Source organism: Oncorhynchus nerka, linkage group LG16 (assembly GCF_034236695.1).
Source record: "Oncorhynchus nerka isolate Pitt River linkage group LG16, Oner_Uvic_2.0, whole genome shotgun sequence".
Taxonomy (NCBI): domain Eukaryota; kingdom Metazoa; phylum Chordata; class Actinopteri; order Salmoniformes; family Salmonidae; genus Oncorhynchus; species Oncorhynchus nerka.
Genome location: NC_088411.1, coordinates 40006430 through 40028593, shown reverse-complemented (window position 1 = coordinate 40028593; position 22164 = coordinate 40006430). Strand labels below are relative to the sequence as shown.

The 22164-nt window shown below is 43.1% G+C and overlaps 1 protein-coding gene across 1 annotated transcript in view; it reads right to left on the bottom strand.

Annotated features, from left to right (window-relative positions):
• LOC115144459 (vinculin-like) overlaps positions 1–21736 on the bottom strand; it is a 64254-nt gene extending 42518 nt beyond the window's left edge. Inside the window, 2 exon segments of the mRNA XM_065002674.1 lie at positions 6123–6193; positions 21347–21736. Of these exon segments, the coding sequence (XP_064858746.1) occupies positions 6123–6193; positions 21347–21514 (239 nt within the window). The 5' untranslated portion in view covers positions 21515–21736.
• Positions 21737–22164: the final 428 nt, after the last annotated feature.

Genomic DNA, 22164 nt, shown 5'->3' with positions numbered 1-22164 from the left:
ACCAGGACCCTGAAGGATGTCACCCTCAACCGCAGCCCTGGCACCTCACACAGTAGAAACAGAGCAGCAGACCCTCCTCACAGACCTGCAATGACCAACCCAAACAAACCACGGGCCACACCCTATATAAATCCCCCACTTATCAGACCAATGCCCCTTCTGCCCACATAGTCAATGTACAGTACATAGTCAATGGTAGGCTTCAAGGGGACTCCTGCAGTAGGTACACCTATAACTAATCTCTTGGCAGTAGTACTGTAGACTACTTTATCACTGACCTCAACCCAGAGTCTCTCAGAACGTTCAGTCAGTCCACTGACACCCCATCAGATCACAGCAAAATCACACACTACTTGAACAGAGCAATACTCAATTATGAGGCATCAAAGCCAAAGGAACTGAGTAATATTAACCTCTTCAACCTATGGGGGCGCTATGTCATTATTGGATAAAAAGACGTGCCCGTTTTAAGCGCAATATTTTGTCACGAAAAGATGCTCGACTATGCATGGAATTGACAGCCTTGGAAAGACAAAACTCTGACGTTTCCAAAACTGCAAAGATATTATCTGTGAGTGCCCCAGAACTAATGCTACAGGCGAAACCAAGATGAAGTTTCATACAGGAAATGCCCCAGATTCTGAAGGCGCTGTGTTCCAATGTCTCCTTATATGGCTGTGAATGCGCCAGGAATGAGCCTGCGCTCTCTGTCGTTTCCCCCCATTGTCTGCAGCATTGTGACGTGTTTGTAGGCATATCATTGGAAGATTGACCATAAGAGACTACATTTACCTGGTATCCCGCCCGGTGTCCTGTGTCGAAATTATTGCGTAATCTGTAGGTCCATGCGCGTTCCATTTCTTCAGAAGAGAAAGTAAACTGCCACGAAGGATTTTATCGTCGATAGATATGTGAAAAACACCTTGAGGATTGATTCTAAACATCGGTTTGCCATGTTTCTGTCGATATTATGGAGTTAATTTGGAAAAAAGTTGGCGTTTTAATGAATTTATTTTTATTTATTTTTTTTCCTTACCCAAACGTGATGAACAAAACGGAGCGATTAGTCGACACAAATAATATTTTTTGTAAAAACTGAACATTTGCTATCTAACTGAGAGTCTCCTAATTGAAAACATCTGAAGTTCTTCAAAGGTAAATGATTTTATTTTAATCCTTTTCTGGTTTTTGTGAAAATGTTGCATGCTGAAAGAGAGGCATAATCCTATGCTAGGCTATCAATACTGTTACACAAATGCTTGTTTAGCTATGGTTCAAAAGCATATTTTGAACATCTGAGATGACAGTGTTGTTAACAAAAGGCTAAGCTTGAGAGCAAATAGATTAATTTCATTTCATTTGCGATTTTCATGAATAGTTAACGTTGTGTTATGCTAATGAGCTTGCGGATAGATTTACACAATCCTGGATACAGGTTTTTTCCGTAGCTAAACGTGACGCAGAAAACGGAGCGATTTGTCCTAAACAAATAATCTTTCAGGAAAAACTGAACATTTGCTATCTGAGAGTCCTCATTGAAAACATCCGAAGTTCTTCAAAGGTAAATGATTTTATTTGAATGCTTTTCTGTTTTTTGTGAAAATGTTGCCTGCTGAATGCTAACGCTAAATGCTACGCTAAATGCTACGTTAGCTATCAATACTGTTACACAAATGCTTGTTTTGCAATGGTTGAGAAGCATATTTTGAAAATCTGAGATGACAGTGTTGTTAACAAAGGGCTAAGCTTGAGAGCAAATAGATTAATTTCATTTCATTTGCGATTTTCATGAATAGTTAACGTTGCGTTATTGTAATGAGCTTGAGGCTGTAGTCACAATACCGGATCCGGGATGGCTCAACGCAAGAAGTTAAGAAATGCTATAGCTGGAAGGAAAGTAGTGTGGAAAATTACCAAAGAACTATTAGGCTACAACAAATTAAATCCCTTCTAGACAATTTCCTGGACACAATGTTTCACTGTAATAGTGAAGGTGTAACCTTGGCAGTAGAAAACCTTAAAAGTATATTTGACCTCTCAGTTTCCCTATCAAATATAAACATTTCAAGCCGACAACCTAAGAAAATGAACAATGAAAAATGGTTTGATGAAGAATGCAAAAATCTAAGAAAGAAATTGAGAAACCTGTCCAACCAAAAACATAAAGACCCAGAACAGCTGAGCCTAAACCTTCACTAAGGTGAATCACTAAAACAATACAGAAAAAGAAGGAACAGCACGTCAGAAATCAGCTCAATGGAATTCAAGAATCCATAGACTAACCACTTCAGGAGAAATGTGAAAACACTAAAACAACAGGAAGAATTAGAGATGGAGATGTTTGGGTAAACCACTTCTCCAATCTGTTTGGCTCTTTAACCTCTTAAGTCGACCCTCTACTTTTTTGAACATTCTGTTAAAAATCGCGCAACATTTCAGCGCCCTGCTACTCATGCCAGGAATATAGTATATGCATTTGCTTAGTCTGTGTGGATAGAAAACACTCAGACGTTTAAAAAAACTGGTTAAATCACTGCTGTGGCTTTACCAGAACGGCATTTACATCGAAAAGCACAGGAAAAACTGATCACTGAAAATGGGAAAATATATCCATGCGCTACTTGAACCCATTGATAAACGTGAACCACAATTAATTGACTGAGGTTGCAGTACCTACAGCTTCCACACGGTGTCTAGAGTCTTGTCATTTCCCTTCGAGTTTTTTCTTGGTCAAACACATACAGGACACCGTATCTCCTCCGGTCTAGGACCGGATATTTTCGTTGAGTTTCTAGCCGGACATTTTTCCAGACGGACAGCTAATGATCTTTCCATCGCCTCCTGATGAATTTTATCGCTTATTAACGTTTACTAATACCTAAAGTTGCATTACAAACGTATTTTGAAGTGTTTTGTGAAAGTTTATCGTCGACTTTTTGAATTTTAAAAAATGACGTTACGTTTTGAAACAATGTTTTTTTAGTTTATCACACAGTCTACATATAACGATATCTAGGCTTTATATGGACCGATTTAATCTAAATAAAGACCCAAATAGTGTTTATGGGACATCTAGGAGTGCCAACAAAGAAGATGGTGAAAGGTAATGAATGTTTTCTATTTTATTGTGCGGTTTGTGTAACGCCGAAATGCTAATTATTTTGTTTACGTCCCCTGTGGGTCTTTTGGGGTGTTGCATGCTATCAGATAATAGCTTCTCATGCTTTCGCCGAAAAGCATTTTAAAAATCTGACTTGTTGCCTGGATTCACAACGAGTGTAGCTTTAATTCGATACCCTGCATGTGTATTTTAATGAACTTTTGAGTTTTAACTAATACTATTAGCATTTAGCGTAGCGCATTTGCATTTCCAGAGCTCTAGTTGGGACGCAAGCGTCCCGAGTAGAAGCAACAGGTTAACAAAGAACAAACAGCAAAAACATATACATTATCAAATACAAATCTTAGAATCAACTATTAAAGACTAACTGAACCCACTGGATTCTCCAATTACATTGAATGAGCTACAGGACAAAATATAAACCCTCCAACCCAAAAAGGCCTGTGGTGTTCATGGTATCCTCAATGAAATGATCAAATATACAGACCACACATTCCAATTGGCTATACTCTTTAACATTATCCTCAGCTCTGGCATCTTCCCCAATATTTGCAACCAAGGACTGCTCACCCCAATCCACAAATGTGGAGACAAATTTGACCCCAACAACTACCGTGGGATATGTGTCAACAGCAACCTTGGGAAAATCCTCTGCATTATCATTAACAGCAGACTCGTACATTTCCTCAATGAAAACAATGTACTGAGCAAATGTTAAATTGGCTTTTTATCAAATTACCTTACGAAAGACCACGTATTCACCCGGCGCTCCCTAATTGACAAACAAACAAACCAAAACAAAGGCAAAGTCTTATGCTTTGTTGATTTAAAAAAAGGCTTCATTCAGACTCATTTTGGCATGAGGGTCTGCTATACAAACTGATGGAAAGTGCTGTGGGGAAAAACATAGAACATTAAGATATCCATGTACACACAACAAGTGTACGGTTAACATTGGCAAACAAAAAGACTTCTTTCCACCGGTCCGTGGGTTGAGACAGGGATGCAGCTAAAGCCCCACCCTCTTCAACATATAAATGAATTGGCGAGGGCACTAGAACAATCTGCAGCACCCGGCCTCACCCTACTAGAATCTGAAGTCAAATGTCTACTGTTTGCTAATGCTTCTGTCCCCAACCAAGGAGGGTCTACCACAGCACCTAGATCTTCTGCACATATACTGCCAGACCTGGGTCCTGACAGTATATCTCAGAAAGACCAAAATAATGGTGTTCCAAAAAAGGTCCAGTCTCCAGGACTACAAATACAAATTCCATCTAGACACAGTTGCCCTAGAGCACACAAAAAACTATACATACACCTTGGCCTAAACATCAGCGCCACAGGTAACTTCCACAAAGCTGTGAAAGATCTGAGAGACAAGGCAAAAAAGGGCCTTCTATGCCATCAAAAGGAACATCAAATTTGACATACCAATTAGGATCTGGTTAATACTTGAATCAGATATAGAACCCATTGCCCTTTATGAGGTCTGGGGTCCGCTCACCAACCAAGAATTCACAAAAATGGGATAAACACCAAATTGAGACTCTGCATGCAGAATTCTGCAAAAATATCCTCTGTGTACAATGTAAAACACTAAATAATGAATGCAGAGCAGAATTAGGCCAATACCCGCTAATTATCAACATCCTGAAAATAGATGTTAAATTCTACAACCACCTAAAAGGAAGTGATTCCTCAACCTTCCATAACAAAGCCATCACCTACAGAGAGATGAACCTGGAGAAGAGTCCCCAAAGCAAGCTGGTCCTGGGGCTCTGTTCACAAACACACCCCACAGAGCCCCAGGACAGCAACACAATTAGACCCAACCAAACAATGAGAAAACAAAAAGATAATTACACACATTAAAAATAAACTCCCATATCTACGGAGTGAAATACCACAGTGTGCCACCACAGCAGCAAGATTTGTGACCTGTTGCCACAAGAAAAAGGTCAACCAGTGAAGAACAAAACCATTGTAAATACAACCCATATTTATGTTTATTTATCTTCCCTTTTGTACTTTAACTATTTGCACATCATTACAACACTTTATAAATACATAATATGACATTTGAAATGTCTTTATTCTTTTGTGAGTGTAATTTACTGTTAATTTTTATTGTTTATTTCACTTTTGTTTATTATCTACTTCCCTTGCTTTGGCAATGTTAACATATGTTTCCCATGCCAATAAAGTCCTTAAATTGAAATTGACTAGAGTGTGAGAGAGAACAGGACAGAGAGAGAGTGAGAGACTAGAGGGAGAGAAAGAGAGAACAGGACAGAGAGAGAGCGACTAGAGGAAGAGAAAGAGAGAACAGGACAGAGAGAGAGTGAGAGACTAGGGGGAGAGGGAGAGAGAACAGGACAGAGAGAGAGAGTGAGAGACTAGAGGGAGAGAAAGAGAGAACAGGACAGAGAGAGAGCGACTAGAGGAAGAGAAAGAGAGAACAGGACAGAGAGAGCGACTAGAGTGAGAGAAATAGAGAACAGGACAGAGAGAGAGTGAGAGACTAGAGGGAGAGAAAGAGATAACAGGAAAGAGAGAGAGCGACTAGAGGGAGAGAGAGAGAGAACAGGACAGAGAGAGAGAGCGAGAGACTAGGGGGAGAGGGAGAGAGAACAGGACAGAGAGAGTGAGAAACTAGGGGGAGAGAAAGAGAGAACAGGACAGAGAGAGTGAGAAACTAGGGGGAGAGAAAGAGAGAACAGGACAGAGAGAGAGTGAGAGACTAGAGGGAGAGAAAGAGAGAACAGGACAGAGAGAGAGCGACTAGAGAGAGCGACTAGAGGGAGAGAGAGAGAGAACAGGACAGAGAGAGAGAGTGAGAAACTAGGGGGAGAGAAAGAGTACACAAGACGAGGTTCAGACACAAGACGTTGTAAATGTCTAAATTGGATAAGACTGTTAGACTGGTAAATGGTAAATAAGGTAATAAAGTTTGAGGGCTGAGAGTTAAGGAGAAGGCAGATATCTTTCATCTACGTACTTGATGAAAGCTGGAGGCATGTCTCTCTTCATTATGTGGTCTTCTGTGGTCTGGACAGTGTCTTTCCCCACCTAGAAAACAACAGGAAAACAGGAAGAGCACATTAACTGACATAAACACCCTGTAGGGCCAGGTTCCTGGACACAAACGTATCCTACTCAGACCAAGTCATCACAACACCCTGTAGGGCCAGGTTCCTGGACACAAACGTATCCTACTCAGACCAAGTCATCACAACACCCTGTAGGGCCAGGTTCCTGGACACAAACGTATCCTACTCAGACCAAGTCATCACAACACCCTGTAGGGCCAGGTTCCTGGACACAAACGTATCCTACTCAGACTAAGTCATCACTTTTAAATGAGCTAATGGAGATTCTCCATTGAGCATTTGGGTCTGAGAAAGCGGCACATTGAAATATGTAAATGTGTTTAACCTTAGTTCTTTAACAATGAACACGTATCGCTACATATTGTTCATCATTTTAAATGGTTTTATTTCACCTTTAAAAGGATGATATAAACTATTGCCTCGACACACAGGTCACTGGAGGAGGGAACCTCAACACACAAACACGTGTAAAAGAGCTGATCTCTCACACACTCACATCTACCATGACTCATATCCCCCAGTGTGACCTCAGCGATCAGACACATCCTTCACCACATGAAGCCGTGAGAAAACAAAGCGATCAACGGCTGTAGTGAAGATCACTGAAGCACACCGCTTGTAGACTTTCCTAACGGTAATGTTCATCATGTGAAACCCAGGGAGGGAACACGTCCAGGTCTCTGTGTTAGTCTCTCCCCGGGCCAACAGACATTTGAGCTCCGAGACTGACTGGGAGTGAGGCTAGTTAATGTCTGATTCATATAGAGCTTGTTGGCTGACTGATCACTGACCCAACCCCTGTTATACACTTCTTCACTTATATATATATATATATACACACACAGTTTTTCACAGCTCTTCACCCACACGATTATATTCAACTAGTGTGAACATGCCCACAACTACACAAGCACACGACTCCAACTTGATCAGCTACTTCTGCTGTGTATAAAATAAAAGGATGTACAATTATATTTAAGGCATTTTTGTATTTTTTAATAAGAGTACAAAATATACATTTTTGAAAGTTTGACTAATTACAGTTGAGTTCTCATAAGGCCACCTCACCACTAATGCCAGCCAGCCTATTGGAGGGCTATGACTAAGAACTTCTGAAGCTAGTTGTTAGGAATATGCCATTAGTGGGGGAGGTTAAAGTTCAAGGATAACCAACTGTTCCACCAGCTCATTACAGTCCTCCATTCCAGAGAGCTGACGTCATGGAGTCAGAGTGGGGCTGAACCAGATCCCCCTGACCTCATTATTGTCTTCTCATTGGTCCAGTGTGAAAGTAGGAGTAGAGCGTCCACCTACACCGTTCCTAAATTCAACACAAAGAGGTGGAAGTAGAACTAAAAGTGGAGTGAGGCTGAAAGACTGGGCCACAGCCAGGACATGAAGTTGAAAACCCTTTGAGTTATTGTGTAGAAAGTACTGTTGAGGTGTCAGCTCAAGAATGCCTCTAAACTGTAACGGCACAGCCAATCCAGAAAGCTGGCGTACTACAGAAGCACAGGTCCTCCCGCATTTCATTGGTCCAGTGGGAGTTAGTGAGCGTTTGTAAATTAAACAAAAAGGTTGACGCCAGGCTAAAAGTGGAGCAACTGCCAGCTCTCTCGGAGTGAGGTGGGAGCGAACATGTGCCAACCTGGCATTCCTGCCTTGAGAGGCTCTGAACAAAAGCCATAATTAACTGTCCAGCGTTCCAGGGTAGTTAGAGAGCCGTTCAACTAAAGGTTAGGGGAGCAGGAGAGAGTTCTTTTTAGATGTACGACACACACCGAGTGGACTTCAACTAAAGGGCCAGAAAGACAGGAAACTGAACATCTACCCCTCCCACTTATGAAAATCACCAATTAGAGAATTATTTTTTGGGGGTGACAATTGAGACATGGATTGTGTATGTGTGCCATTCAGAGGGTGAATGGGCAAGACTAAATATTTAAGTGCCTTTGAACAGGGTATGGTAGATTGTGCCAGACGCACCGGTTTGTGTCAAGAACTGCCACGCTGCTGGGTTCACACGCTAAACAGTTTCCCACATAAATCAAGAATAGTCCACCAGCCAAAGGACATCCAGCCAACTTGACAGAACTGTGGGAAGCATCGGAGTCAACATGGGCCAGCATTCCTGTGGAACACTTTTGACACCTTGTAGAGTCAACATGGGCCAGCATTCCTGTGGAACACTTTTGACACCTTGTAGAGTCAACATGGGCCAGCATTCCTGTGGAACACTTTTGACACCTTGTAGAGTCCATGCCCCAATATTAGGAAGGTGTTCTTAATATTTGGTATACTCAAGTGTATATAGTTCATCTCTGGATCTCATCATCAAATGATTTAGACCAGTGGTTCCCAAACTTTTTATTGTCCCATACCCCTTCAAACATTCAACCTCCAGCTGCTACCCCCTCTAGCACCAGGGTCTGCACACTCTCAAATGTTGTTTTTTGCCATCATTGTAAGCCTGTCACAAACACACACACACACAATACATTTATTAAACCTAAGAATGAGTGTGAGTGGTCATAACCCGGCTCGTGGGAAGTGACAAAGAGCTCTTATAGGACCAGGGCACAAATAATAATCAATCATTTTGCTCTTTATTTAACTTTTTATGGCTGCAGGGGCAGTATTGAGTGGCTTGGATGAAAGGTGCCCATATCAAACGGCCTGCTCCTCAGTTATAGTTGCTAATATTTGCATATTATTATTAGTATTGGATAGAAAACACTGACGTTTCTAAAACTGTTTGAATGATGTCTGTGAGTATAACAGAACTCATATTGGCAGGCAAAATCCTGAGTTGAAATCAAAACAGGAAGTCAGAAATTTGAGCTTGTATGTATTCACCAGAGTCCCCAATGAAATCCCCTTGAGATATGAATGATGTTGCACTTCCTAGGGGTTCCAATAGATGTCAACCATCAATAGAAATTATAATGAGGCTTCTATGTTGTTGTGGGAGTGAATGAGAGCAGAATATAGCAGATGTCCATCAAGCAGCCATTTTGTGATCGCGCTTTTTCCTCATAGTAGTCACTTGCGTTCCATAAAGTTTCCGTAAAGCGGTTGCATTAAGGAGAGGTATATCTATAATTCCATGTGTATAACTTGTATTATCATCTACATTTATGATGAGTATTTCTGTTGAAACGATGTGGCTATGCAAAAATCACTTGATGTTTTTGGAACTAGTGAATCTAAATAGCCAATGTAAACTCAGGTTTTTTGATAATAATATGAACTTTATCAAACAAAACATGCATGTATTGTGTAACATGGAGTCCTATGAGTGTCATCTGATGAAGGTAATTCAAGGTTAGTGACTAATTTTATCTTTATTTCTGGTTTTTGTGAATGCTATATTTTGCTGGAAAATGGCTGTGCTTATTGTGGTTTGGTGGAGACCTAAAATAAATCGTTTGTAGTGCTTTCGCTGAAAAACCTATTTGAAATCGGACACTTTGGTGGGATTAACAACGAGAATAGCTTTAAAATGATATAAAACACATGTATGTTTTAGGAATTGTAATTATGAGAATGACCACAGGTTAATGAGAAGGGTGTGCTTGAAAGGATGCACATAACTCTGCAAAAAGAAAGACCTGTGTGTTGTCCTTGTTAATGCAGACAGAGAAGAGCTCCAACTTCCTAATCATAGCCTCAATTTTGTCCCGCACATTGAATATAGTTACAAAGAGTCCCTGTAATCCTAGATTCAGATTATTCAGGCGGGCAAAAGCATCACTCAGATAGGCAAGTCGTGTGAGAAACTCATCATCATGCAGGCGGTCAGACAAGTGAAAATGATGGTCAGTAAACACAACTTTAAGCTCATCTCGCAATTCAAAAAAATGTGTCAATATTTTGCCACTTGATAATCAGCGCACTTCTGTATGTTGTAAAAGCATTACATGGCCGTTGCCCATATCATTGCATAGAGCAGAAAATATGAGAGTTCAGGGGCCTTGCTTTAACAAAGTTAACCATTTTCCCTGTAGTATCCAAACATCTTATCAAGCTGTCAGGCATTCCCTTGGCAGCAAGAGCCTCTCGGTTGATGCTGCAGTGTACCCAAGTGGCGTCGAGAGGAATTGCTTGCACGCGCGTTACCACCCCACTGTCTCCCTGTCATGGCTTTTGCACCATCAGTACAGATACTTCGACTCAAGTATGACAATTCGGATACTTTATCCACCACTGAATATTTGCTATAAAAAATTCCCATATCATGCAGCCCTACCTGGCCCTGTATGGTTGTTGTAATGACGGACCTGTTGAGGAAATGAGCTCAGTGTATTTTGCTAATCTCTCGTATCCAATCACTGTTTTCTTAAGACATTTCCTTACAGTGATATCCTGTTCAGGGTGAGGGCAAGTTCAGACAAGATGGCTTCTATGGACACAGTATAGACTTCGGAAAGAATAGGAAGGGGATCGTTGCCTGAATACACCAGACTTTTAGGAAATACACAGTAGCTGAAAAGAAGTCTTTGAAAAGACCGAAACAAAAAGTATGTTGTTTTCTCTGAGAATAGTGTTCACTTTCAGGCACAGTAGGGGGGGGGGGTTCACAAAGCAAAAATGACTTAGGATAAAGTGAATCTTATTATTCCTAATTTCCCACCTCCCTCTCTTCATGTGTTCTGTAGACCAACAACAGCCCTGATCCCAACAACTCTAAACAAATAGAATGTATCTGCACTCATTCCAGCTGAAGGGCGTGGCGGCTGTATTCTGATCTCCAACCAGAAACTGACTGATTAGGCAACACACAGGCATGCAAGGCCGAAGCACGTCTATTTTTTTAAATAGAACTTTACTAAAAGGACAAGAGCACAGGTGGATAGGTAATGGATAGGTAATTCTTCATTTCAAAAATAGATGATTCTGTCTGCACACTGAAAAAAAATGTATATTCAGACTAGGTAATTGTTAATGTCAACTTGTTTATCCATTCGCTGGCTCAGACAGTCATTGTGTCAGTATGCTGTCACATACCACACAGCCTGATGTCAAGCTGGCCCTCCAGCCAGACAGGGTCTGGGGTGGAAACGTTGACACTCCTATTTCCAGCTGCCAACAGAACAGCACAGACCAGTGCAGCGTTGTGAAGGAGCTAGATAAAAGTGGCCCGGACCAACAGAACAGACAAGGCATTGTTGACATGCACCCAGGGACTCTCAAAGCCTGGAGGACTGGGACACAGAGAGAGACAGCCTGGCTTTCAGATGCGGAGCTAGTTCTTTCTATGGTTACATTCTATTAGACCTAAGTGCCCTCAACGCCATCTAACAACCGTCTGCTCTGAACATGTTATGTGCCCATAACTCTGTAATACAAAAGTGTGTAGTATCCAAATGTGTTCCTGTTCACAGGCAGCATAGCATGAGTGAAGCTAAGAGATATTTAGTATTATTTCATATTATTATGGTCAGCTAGCTAGCTGAGTATACATAGATTAGGGGTGTGAAAGCTAAGAAAAATCCGGTGTGTTTTTTTTACCCCACTAAAATGTATTTGTGGGCTATAGCCTAACTAGGGGCGGCAGGGTAGCCTAGTGGTTAGAGTGTTGGACTAGTAACCGAAAGGTTGCAAGTTCGAATCCCCGAGCTGACAAGGTACAAATCTGTCGTTCTGCCCCTGAACAGGCAGTTAACCCACTGTTCCTAGGCCGTCATTGAAAATAAGAATTTGTTCTTAACTGACTTGCCTAGTAAAATAAAGGTCAAATTTTAAAAAATTAAAACTAGACGACAGGCTATAAAGGCCTGGAGAAATCTGTAATGTAAATAAAACCAGAGGAAGAGGTGAATTAGCGAGGCATGCAAGACTGATTACCACGACATATGTGCACCCAATTTTTTTCTGCCTTCTCTCTCTCTCTCTCTCCCTCGTGCTGGCTCGCCTGGGGGCGTATGCATTACGCCGATTCTGTTGCAAAACTTCTCTTAAAACGGAAGGATCTATCTGAATTTGCTCAGAGTCTTGAGAGTAATCTTTTGACACAGCTTTAGAGCTTCACCATACACCACAACTAAATGTGCCAAATGGCACCCTATTCCCTACATAGTACACTACTTTTGGCCAGCGTCTTATGGGCCCTGATCAAAAGTAGTACACTATATAGGGAATAGGGTGCCATTTGAGACGTGCGTACACCACATAACTGAGGTGACTCGATGGAACACTGGCTGTTGTGGTCTAGGGCCATCAGATGTATCACTGCTGAGGACCGAGGGAGAGAGGGAGTGCTCATCACCACCCATCAGAGTTTTAGTTAAGTTAGTCTCTCTCTTTCCCTCCCTCGGTCCCTCCGTCCAGTGTACTAACGGCTGCTGGAGCATTGGACTGCTGCTGCTGGCTGTGGTGGATTCAGATCCATAGCCATTATCCTGCCATTATCCTTCCTGGCTTGGCTAACTGCACTTTCTCACTCACTGCACCCCACCCACCAACCTTTCACCCCCCCCTTTCCTCTCCCTGCCTTCCCCTCCTTTCCTCTCCCTGCCTCCCCCCCGTCTCCCCCTCCTTTTCTCTCCCTGCCTCCCCCTCTCCCTGTCTCCCCCTCCTCTCCCTGCCTCCCCCTCCTTGGACAAATGACAGGAAACTGGAGAAGCAGATAACAGGACGCAGTTTATTTTGGAAGGCCTTAAACCACTTGACTTGGACATATTTATTCCCCCATAATCACACATTACTGAAGTAGATTGGAATTAATTGATGTAGTAAGAAAATAAAACAATTTATTGAGACCAGTTAGATTTTATATTGATGCAATTGTCATTTTTTTTCTCCAAAAATAGTGAAGGGAGGAGGCACTTTTTTCTGACTACATACATGTGTTAAACTGAGGTTTCTTGTGAAATTACAATATTGTCAAATGTCGTTAACAAACAAGTTGACTATGAACTTCCCCTTGTGTGGTTGTTTTTTCCTCATTTATTTAACTAGGCAGTTAAGAACACTTTCTTATTTTACAATGACGGCCTGCCCCTCCCCTAACCCTCGGCCTGCCCCTCGGCCAAACCCTCCCCTAACCCAGATGACGCTGGCCAAAATGTGCGGCACCCCTACGGTTGTGATACAGCCTGGGATCGAACCATGGTCTGTAGTGACACCTCTAGCACTGAGATGCAGTGCCTTAGACCACTGTGCCACTCGAGATGTCTTTCATTATCACTTGACTTGAGTATTGGTTCCTTAAAAACATGATCTGCTAGCCGCTTACGTGTCGGCCTGAAATAAAGACGGAGGGGAAAGAGACAAGCTGATCTGAGTAATAATATAGTCTTAGTGTCTTTCCTAAAAAAAGAGCCAAGTAGGAGCAGTGCATCCTTCCTTTTACACAGGACTCAATAATATCGCAGTCTCCAAATATTCACTTCCCAGTCTACGCCAAGGCGTCTGCCATAATATTCACTTCCCAGTCTACGCCAAGGCGTCTGCCATAATATTCACTTCCCAGTCTACGCCAAGGCGTCTGCCATAATATTCACTTCCCAGTCTACGCCAAGGCGTCTGCCATTAACCTGCTTTCACCCCATTTTAAAGACCAGAAAAAGTGCAGAAATGATCAAGTACAAGTAGGCCTCATTTGATAAGCTCTCTTTTAGTCATCTCAGAACGATGCCTGTTGAATAGTATGCCTGACTGAATAACACTGGTTATAGTGAAAGCCAAGGCTAAGGGATGGATTCAGGCCATCAAGGCTGATTTCTTCTCCACAAACATCAAGGCTGGTCCCTTTTCAATATAATTAGACTGGCATTGAATAGATGAAACCAACCAGAGACATCAAACTGACACCATAGAGATTATATATAGTCCGATGTACAGTCTGTCAGCTGAATAAACCATAGACACTAATGGCTGATAACGTCTGTCCTCTGGCTGAGTTAATGCTGAGGAGAACCATCTTGGCCCATGACGAAGACCGACCTTTTCATCTCCATGTATCTGGGCATAATGGGATTTCCATCCTTTTTTTTTTAAAAACATTCACAAGATGACTGATCATTAAAAGACGCAAGGCCCCAGCAGCACTCAGACAGATCCACAGACAGATCCACAGACAGATCCACAGACAGATCCACAGACAGATCCAGGAAGCCAAACGGCTGAAAACACGTTCCCTGGCAGATCCCAGCAGATCGACAACAACCTACAGCAGATAATTGTAAACACAATTCAACAATCAAGGAGGAATTCAAGTAGGATAAATCCAATAATTGCCTGGTTGTTGCAGTTTAGTAAGGATTGCATGGTGGGATGTGAATGGTAGATTTAATTGTAAACTCTGAGATGCAGCCTAGCCATTAGCCAGGGGTCTACAAGTCTGTGCAATGTGTGGTTTTGTGGGTAGCCGAGACAATAAAGAGAATGGCTTTCTTTAGTATAGCCTCTCCCTGGGAATGTCTGAGGTAGTCATTGGTTTCATTGAGTGGCCTAGGCCACATGAGTTACAGCACCCTGTCTGAAAGAGGCCGAGACCCAGCCCTTGGTTTGGTTGCAGACCTGGGTTCAACTACTATTTCAAATATTTTATCTGTGCTTGATTGAGCTTGCCTGACTTAAAATGTCCCAACAGAGTAGTCCAAAAACTACAAACCCCACCCATCTGGCACTCCAACCAGGCTAGAGCACACGCTGAAAGTATTTGAAAGATATCAAATAGTATTTGAACCCAGGTCTGCTTCATTGGATGGTTCTAGAAGAGCACTAATTCAGTAGACAGCACAGGCTTTACGATCTATACGCCTCCAACTCAGATACAAGAGCCCTTTTTTTTTACCACGAAGTGCACTGCAAACACACTCACACAACACACTCACACAACACACTCACACAACACACAACACACTCACACAACTCGATGCCGGAGCATTTCAATAACATAACAGTAACAGTGTTGATACCGTTTCTAGGGAAACAGGAAAATATTACAGTGTGAGTTACGCCTTCATCGTCGTGCCACAGTTGGAAATATGTGATCACTGTTCAGATGGCACAGCTGGGGAATTGATTTTCTCTGATTTCACCCCCCCCCCCCCCCAAGAGAAGGCTAACGTGAATATGATCACTCGCCTAGTCCGCCTGCTCGTACTAACCACAGAGAAGTCTGATGATGATCTCTAGATGACATCAATTCGACAGAAACAGGCCTTACTACTCACATTACAACCATGAAGGGACTGACCAAAAACGGAAGTGTTGGTCAGAACTACTGAAACCAATTCAATAATAGTCATAATAATAATAGCTTTTCTCAGCACCTGCTAGAACATCTGCTAAACTGTGTACACAACCAATAAACTTCAATAAAACTGTAAACATGCATTCCAGTGTCATTTCAGAGTTTATAGAGCATCAGACGATGACATATTGCTGTGTAAGAAAGAGCCACTTCCTGTTTGATTGCTTAGTAGCTTTTTAAAAAACTGTAAAACTTCTGGTCCCTTCACAGCGCTTCTTAATAACAATGACTTTATCAGGAAGCTTTTCTACAAGCAAGACCTTTTATCACAACTCACCGAGGACAGGTGAACAGTGTACCACAGGGTAAAGGCCAATCAGAACCACACGTTTTCAGCAATTATTAAAAATGGAGATTCTGACGGGGACCAACAAAGTCACGCGAAAACAGATGAAGAGCAGTTAAGACTATACTTGTGTTTGTTGTACTGATATTTTCTCTAAATTGTAAATCTTCCACCAAATATATAACAATAAATGACTCCCAGTAAAAGAAAGGAATTGTTACAGAAGTAACTCTGGCTTGTTTAACCCATGGGCCTACACCAGATGCACACCCAGCCAGGCTACCCAACCAGGCCAGGCAGCCCAGCTAGCCAGGCCAGACAGCCAGGCAGCCCAGCCAGCCAGCCCAGCTAGCCAGGCCAGACAGCCCAGCTAGCCAGGCCAGACAGCCCAGCTAGCCAGGCCAGACAGTCCAGCTAGCCAGGCCAGACAGCCCAGCCAGCCCAGCTAGCCAGGCCAGACAGTCCAGCTAGCCAGGCCAGACAGCCAGGCCAGGGCCAACCAGTAAAGAACAATGCTGCTACAATGAGTATACATTAGCTGTGAGGAGAGGATCAGAAAAGCCAGTTCAATTGTCCAAATATATCCTCCAGACAGCTGCCAGGGACTCCTAGCTTTTTCTGGTTGTGTAGCACTCTACTATAACACCTTGTATTGAATAGTGAAGTGACAGTGTCCCTGCATGGCCTGGAACATCAACACCTTGTATTGAATAGTGAAGGGACAGTGTCCCTGCATGGCCTGGAACATCAACATCTTGTATTGAATAGTGAAGGGACAGTGTCCCTGCATGGCCTGGAACATCAACACCTTGTATTGAATAGTGAAGGGACAGTGTCCCTGCATGGCCTGGAGCATCATTCTATTCTGAGCTGTTAGGAAGATGTTTTTATTTTAGTCATTTCCCTTTTTTGTAAAACCACAAGTTCTGCAAAGGCACCGATAAAGACACATTTTTTTGCTTATTCACTTAGGAAATAATCATCTCAGCTATGATCTTAGTTATTAATAAGAAAGGAAATTACATTGGTAGTTTGTTCATTGGTAGTGTAGTGTCGTCACGTCACGTTTAGACTACAGACGAAAACACTAATACTTCAGAAAATTGATATTAGGGAAGAAATTGCTTTTAGATTCTGTAAAAATGGCAGATTAGTACAAGTACATGCCTAGACTGTAGACCTGTGGCTGGTTGCCATGGGGTTCAGTCAGTCATCTCCTTTAGGAAGAGGTTTTGTGGAGCACCACTGAGCACCACTGTGGTTTTCACTACCTTTGATTTACACTCTACTCTAACCAGGCCACCTTTCAGATGGCTCCAGATGGGGTTTACTTCATTCAAGTCAAAAACTGTCATAATGAAGACCTCATTTATACTAAATGATAAAGAGTATGCATCTAGTATGTATGTATCCGACTGCAGGCCTACTATCCGACTGCAGGCCTACTATCAGACTGCAGGCCTACTATCAGACTGCAGGCCTACTATCAGACTGCAGGCCTACTATCAGACTGCAGGCCTACTATCAGACTGCAGGCCTACTATCAGACTGCAGGCCTACTATCAGACTGCAGGCCTACTATCAGACTGCAGGCCTACCATCAGACTGCAGGCCTACTGTAAGCCTACTATCAGACTGCAGGCCTGCTATCAGACTGTAGGCCTACTATCAGACTGCAGGCCTACTATCAGACTGCAGGCCTGCAGGTCTACTATCAGACTGCAGGCCTACTATCAGACTGCAGGCCTACTATCAGACTGCAGGCCTACTATCAGACTGCAGGCCTACTATCAGACTGCAGGCCTACTATCAGACTGCAGGCCTACTATCAGACTGTAAGCCTACTATCAGACTGTAGGCCTACTATCTGACTGTAGGCCTACTATCAGACTGCAGGCCTACTATCAGACTGCAGGCCTACTATCAGACTGCAGGCCTACTATCAGACTGCAGGCCTACTATCAGACTGCAGGCCTACTATCAGACTGCAGGCCTACTATCAGACTGCAGGCCTACTATCAGACTGCAAGCCTACTATCAGACTGCAGGCCTACTATCAGACTGCAAGCCTACTATCAGACTGCAAGCCTACTATCAGACTGCAGGCCTACTATCAGACTGCAGGCCTACTATCAGACTGCAGGCCTACTATCAGACTGCAGGCCTACTATCAGACTGCAGGCCTACTATCAGACTGCAGGCCTACTATCAGACTGCAGGCCTACTATCAGACTGCAGGCCTACTATCAGACTGCAGGCCTACTATCAGACTGCAGGCCTACTATCAGACTGCAGGCCTACTATCAGACTGCAGGCCTACTATCAGACTGCAGGCCTACTATCAGACTGCAGGCCTACTATCAGACTGCCTACTATCCGGCCTACTATCAGACTGCAGGCCTACTATCAGACTGCAGGCCTACTATCAGACTGCAGGCCTACTATCAGACTGCAGGACTGCAGGCCTACTATCAGACTGCAGGACTACTATCAGACTGCAAGCCTACTATCAGACTGACTACTATCAGACTGTAAGCCTACTATCAGACTGCAGGCCTACTATCAGACTGTAAGCCTACTATCAGACTGCAGGACTACTATCAGACTGTAGGCCTACTATCAGACTGCAGGCCTACTATCAGACTGCAGGTACTGACTGCAGGCCTACTATCAGACTGCAGGCCTACTATCAGACTGCATCTCCTTTATGTAGGCCTACTATCAGACTGCAGGCCTACTATCAGACTGCAGGCCTACTATCAGACTGCAGGCCTATTTTTTAAGAGGCAAGTCAAATTCTTATTTACAATGATGGCAGTTAACCCACTGTTCCTAGGCCTTGTTCAGGGGCAGGCCTACGATCAGATTTTTACCATGTCAGCCCAGGTTACTGGGACTACTATCAGACTGCAGGCCTACTATCTGACTGTAAGCCTACTATCAGACTGCAGGCCTACTATCAGACTGTAAGCCTACTATCAGACTGCAGGACTACTATCAGACTGTAGGCCTACTATCAGACTGTAAGCCCTATCAGACTGTAGGCCTATACAGACAAAGACTTGCCTACTATCAGACTGCAGGACTACTATCAGACTGGACCTACTATTCAGAAAATAGGTAAATGGAGTTGTCTCTCTCCTTTATCATTAGGAGCACCACACACAGAGAGATTTTTTTAAGAGGCAAGTCAAATTCTTATTTACAATGATGGCAGTTAACCCACTGTTCCTAGGCCTTGTTCAGGGGCAGAACGACAGATTTTTACCATGTCAGCCCGGTTACTGGCCCAACGCTCTAACCACTAGGCTACCTGCCGTCCCTTACTGTAGGCTATACAACAAAGATTGTATTGAACTGCATAGGCTACATGGACTATATTCAGAAAATACAAATGCTCTGTCCGTCATTAGCCGACAGATCAGGATTTCTTTAACTTCAGTGTTGGTTAAGTGCTTGTAAGTAAGCATTTCATGGTCAGGTCTACACCTGTTGTATTAGGCATTTCACGGTCAGGTCGACACCTGTTGTATTCGGCATTTCACGGTCAGGTCTACACCTGTTGTATTCGGCATTTCACGGTCAGGTCTACACCTGTTGTATTCGGCATTTCATGGTCAGGTCTACACCTGTTGTATTCGGCATTTCATGGTCAGGTCGACACCTGTTGTATTCAGCGCATGAGACAAATAACATTGATTTGATGTCATGCTTAATACAATGTCATACAATGGGGTTGTCCTTATCAACTCACGTCAGTTGAGAACACCTTTATTTAACCAGGTAGGCCAGTTGAGAACACCTTTATTTAACCAGGTAGGCCAGTTGAGAACACCTTTATTTAACCAGGTAGGCCAGTTGAGAACACCTTTATTTAACCAGGTAGGCCAGTTGAGAACACCTTTATTTAACCAGGTAGGCCAGTTGAGAACAACTTTATTTAACCAGGTTGGCCAGTTGAGAACACCTTTATTTAACCAGGTAGGCCAGTTGAGAACACCTTTATTTAACCAGGTAGGCCAGTTGAGAACACCTTTATTTAACCAGGTAGGCCAGTTGAGAACACCTTTATTTAACCAGGTAGGCCAGTTGAGAACACCTTTATTTAACCAGGTAGGCCAGTTGAGAACACCTTTATTTAACCAGGTAGGCCAGTTGAGAACACCTTTATTTAACCAGGTTGGCCAGTTGAGAACAAGTTCACATTTACAACTGCCACCTGACCAAGATAAAGCAAAGCAGTGCAACACAACCAACACAGAGTTACACGTGGAGTAAAACAAACACAGTCAATAACACAAAATAAAAAAGTTGGTATACAGTGTGTGCAAATGAGGTAAGATTAGGGAGGAAAGGCAATAAATAGGCCGTAGTGGCAAAATAATGACAATTTATCAATAAACACTGTAGTGATAGATGTGCAGATGAGGAATGTGCAAGTAGAGATACAGGGGCCCAAAGGAACAAAAAATAACACTATGTGGATGAGATAGTTGGGTAGGCTATTTACAGATGGGCTATTTACAGATGGGCTATGTACAGGTGCAATGATCTGTAAGCTGCTCTGACAGCTGATGCTTAAAGTTAGTGAGGGAGATATGAGTCTCCAACTTCAGTGATTTTTGCAATTCTTTCCAGTCATGGGCAGCAGAGAATAAGAAGGAAAGGCAGCCAAAGGAAGTGTTGGCTTTGGGGATGACCAGTGCAATAAACCTGCTGGAGCGCGTGCTACAGGTGGGTGCTGCTATAGTGACCAGTGAGCTGAGATAAGGCGGGGCTTTACCTAGCAGAGACTTATAGATGATCTGGAGCCAGTGGGTTTGGCGACGGATATGTAGTGAGGGCCAGCCAACGAGAGCATACAGGTTGCAGTGGTGAGTAGTATATGGGGCTTTGGTGACAAAACGGATGGCACTGTGATAGACTGCATCCAATTTGCTGAGTCAAGGATCGGTAGGATAGTCAGTTTTACGAGGGTATGTTTGGCAGCATGAGTGAAGGATGCTTTGTTGAGAAATAGGAAGCCAATTCTAGATTTAAGAGTTTAGTATAACCAGACACCTAGGTATTTGTAATTGTCCATATTCTAAGTCAGAACCGTCCAGAACCGGCATTCACGAAAACAGCTATAGTGATCATGAATTGCTAAAGGACACTTGATGATGAATATATAAGTTTCGTTTCAATTGTTAGTTAGATACAAAGTATATTTGTTTGAAATACTCCGGCATGTGAATATTGTAGGCCTATACGTAGAGATATGGCAGTCAACCCTCGGCTCCAGGGGGTAGGGCATATTTTCAAGGGGAAAAGGGCGTCACTGCCCTGGCCCGAGTGGAAAACTTCAACAAAACTTGATACATTGTAGTTACATCGCTCGCGTTCTAAAAGCAGAATGTTGCCAGCCGATAGAGCAGGGAAAATAACAGTAACCGAAGCGGTAACTTCTGAGATAAAATGACAAGGACTCGTGGCGGGCTGGCACAATGTAGCCACTACACAGACGGCGTGCGACAGGTAACCTACCCGAAGTCAGGGATATTCGGTTGGGACGTTTCACTTACCCGAACCAGGTTGCTGACAGCTGCCTGAACCGCAGCCACGGGAGCCGTGAGATCCGGGATAGCTTTCCCGTCCACCTCACCTTCTTCGTGCATTATCACCAGATGGGATATCTGCTGAGCCACCGGCTCTAGGATACTTTCTATCGTCTTTGTGTGAAAAACCGGCATGATGAAAACTTGAGTCCGCTCTCCTATCCAAGAGGAAAAAAAGTCTGGTCCCGTTTGGCTGTTTCAAAAGTTCCCTCTCTTGTTTGTGCCCCCGTAAAGTCTAAGGTTAATCCAACACTTTCCTAGCCCAGCACAGTTTCGCTCTCTGGGAACACTAACTACTCCCCTTGCAACCATCAATGTGAGAATCCCCAACCGCAGCTCTCGAAGAGTGAGCAACCTACCCTACAAAATGTTATGTCCGCCACCTGACCAATAAGAGAAATGGCACATATGTTACCGCAAATGCGATTGGCACAAGCGGATGTCACTCTTTCCCGATAGGCTCCGCCTGTTCCACATAGTCGAGTTTGCTAGAGATGCGAGTTCTCCCCAAATTACGTAAACATTCTCATGCCCTAAAAAGGGAAATACGACTCTGTTGAGAGGAGCGAATTCCAACCAGCAAGGACAGACGGTGTAAATTGTAGTGACGCATCACGTTTGACAAGATGTTGGCAGAAGGGACTGAAATATAGCCGAGTTGCTTTTGGATATAGGCTATACCTCTGTAAATCTTATTTATTACGGTAGGGTAAACAATGATAGAATAGAATAGAATGGGGAAATGTTTTTGGCTTGGAAGAAATCATTTCAAAATGGATAGAATC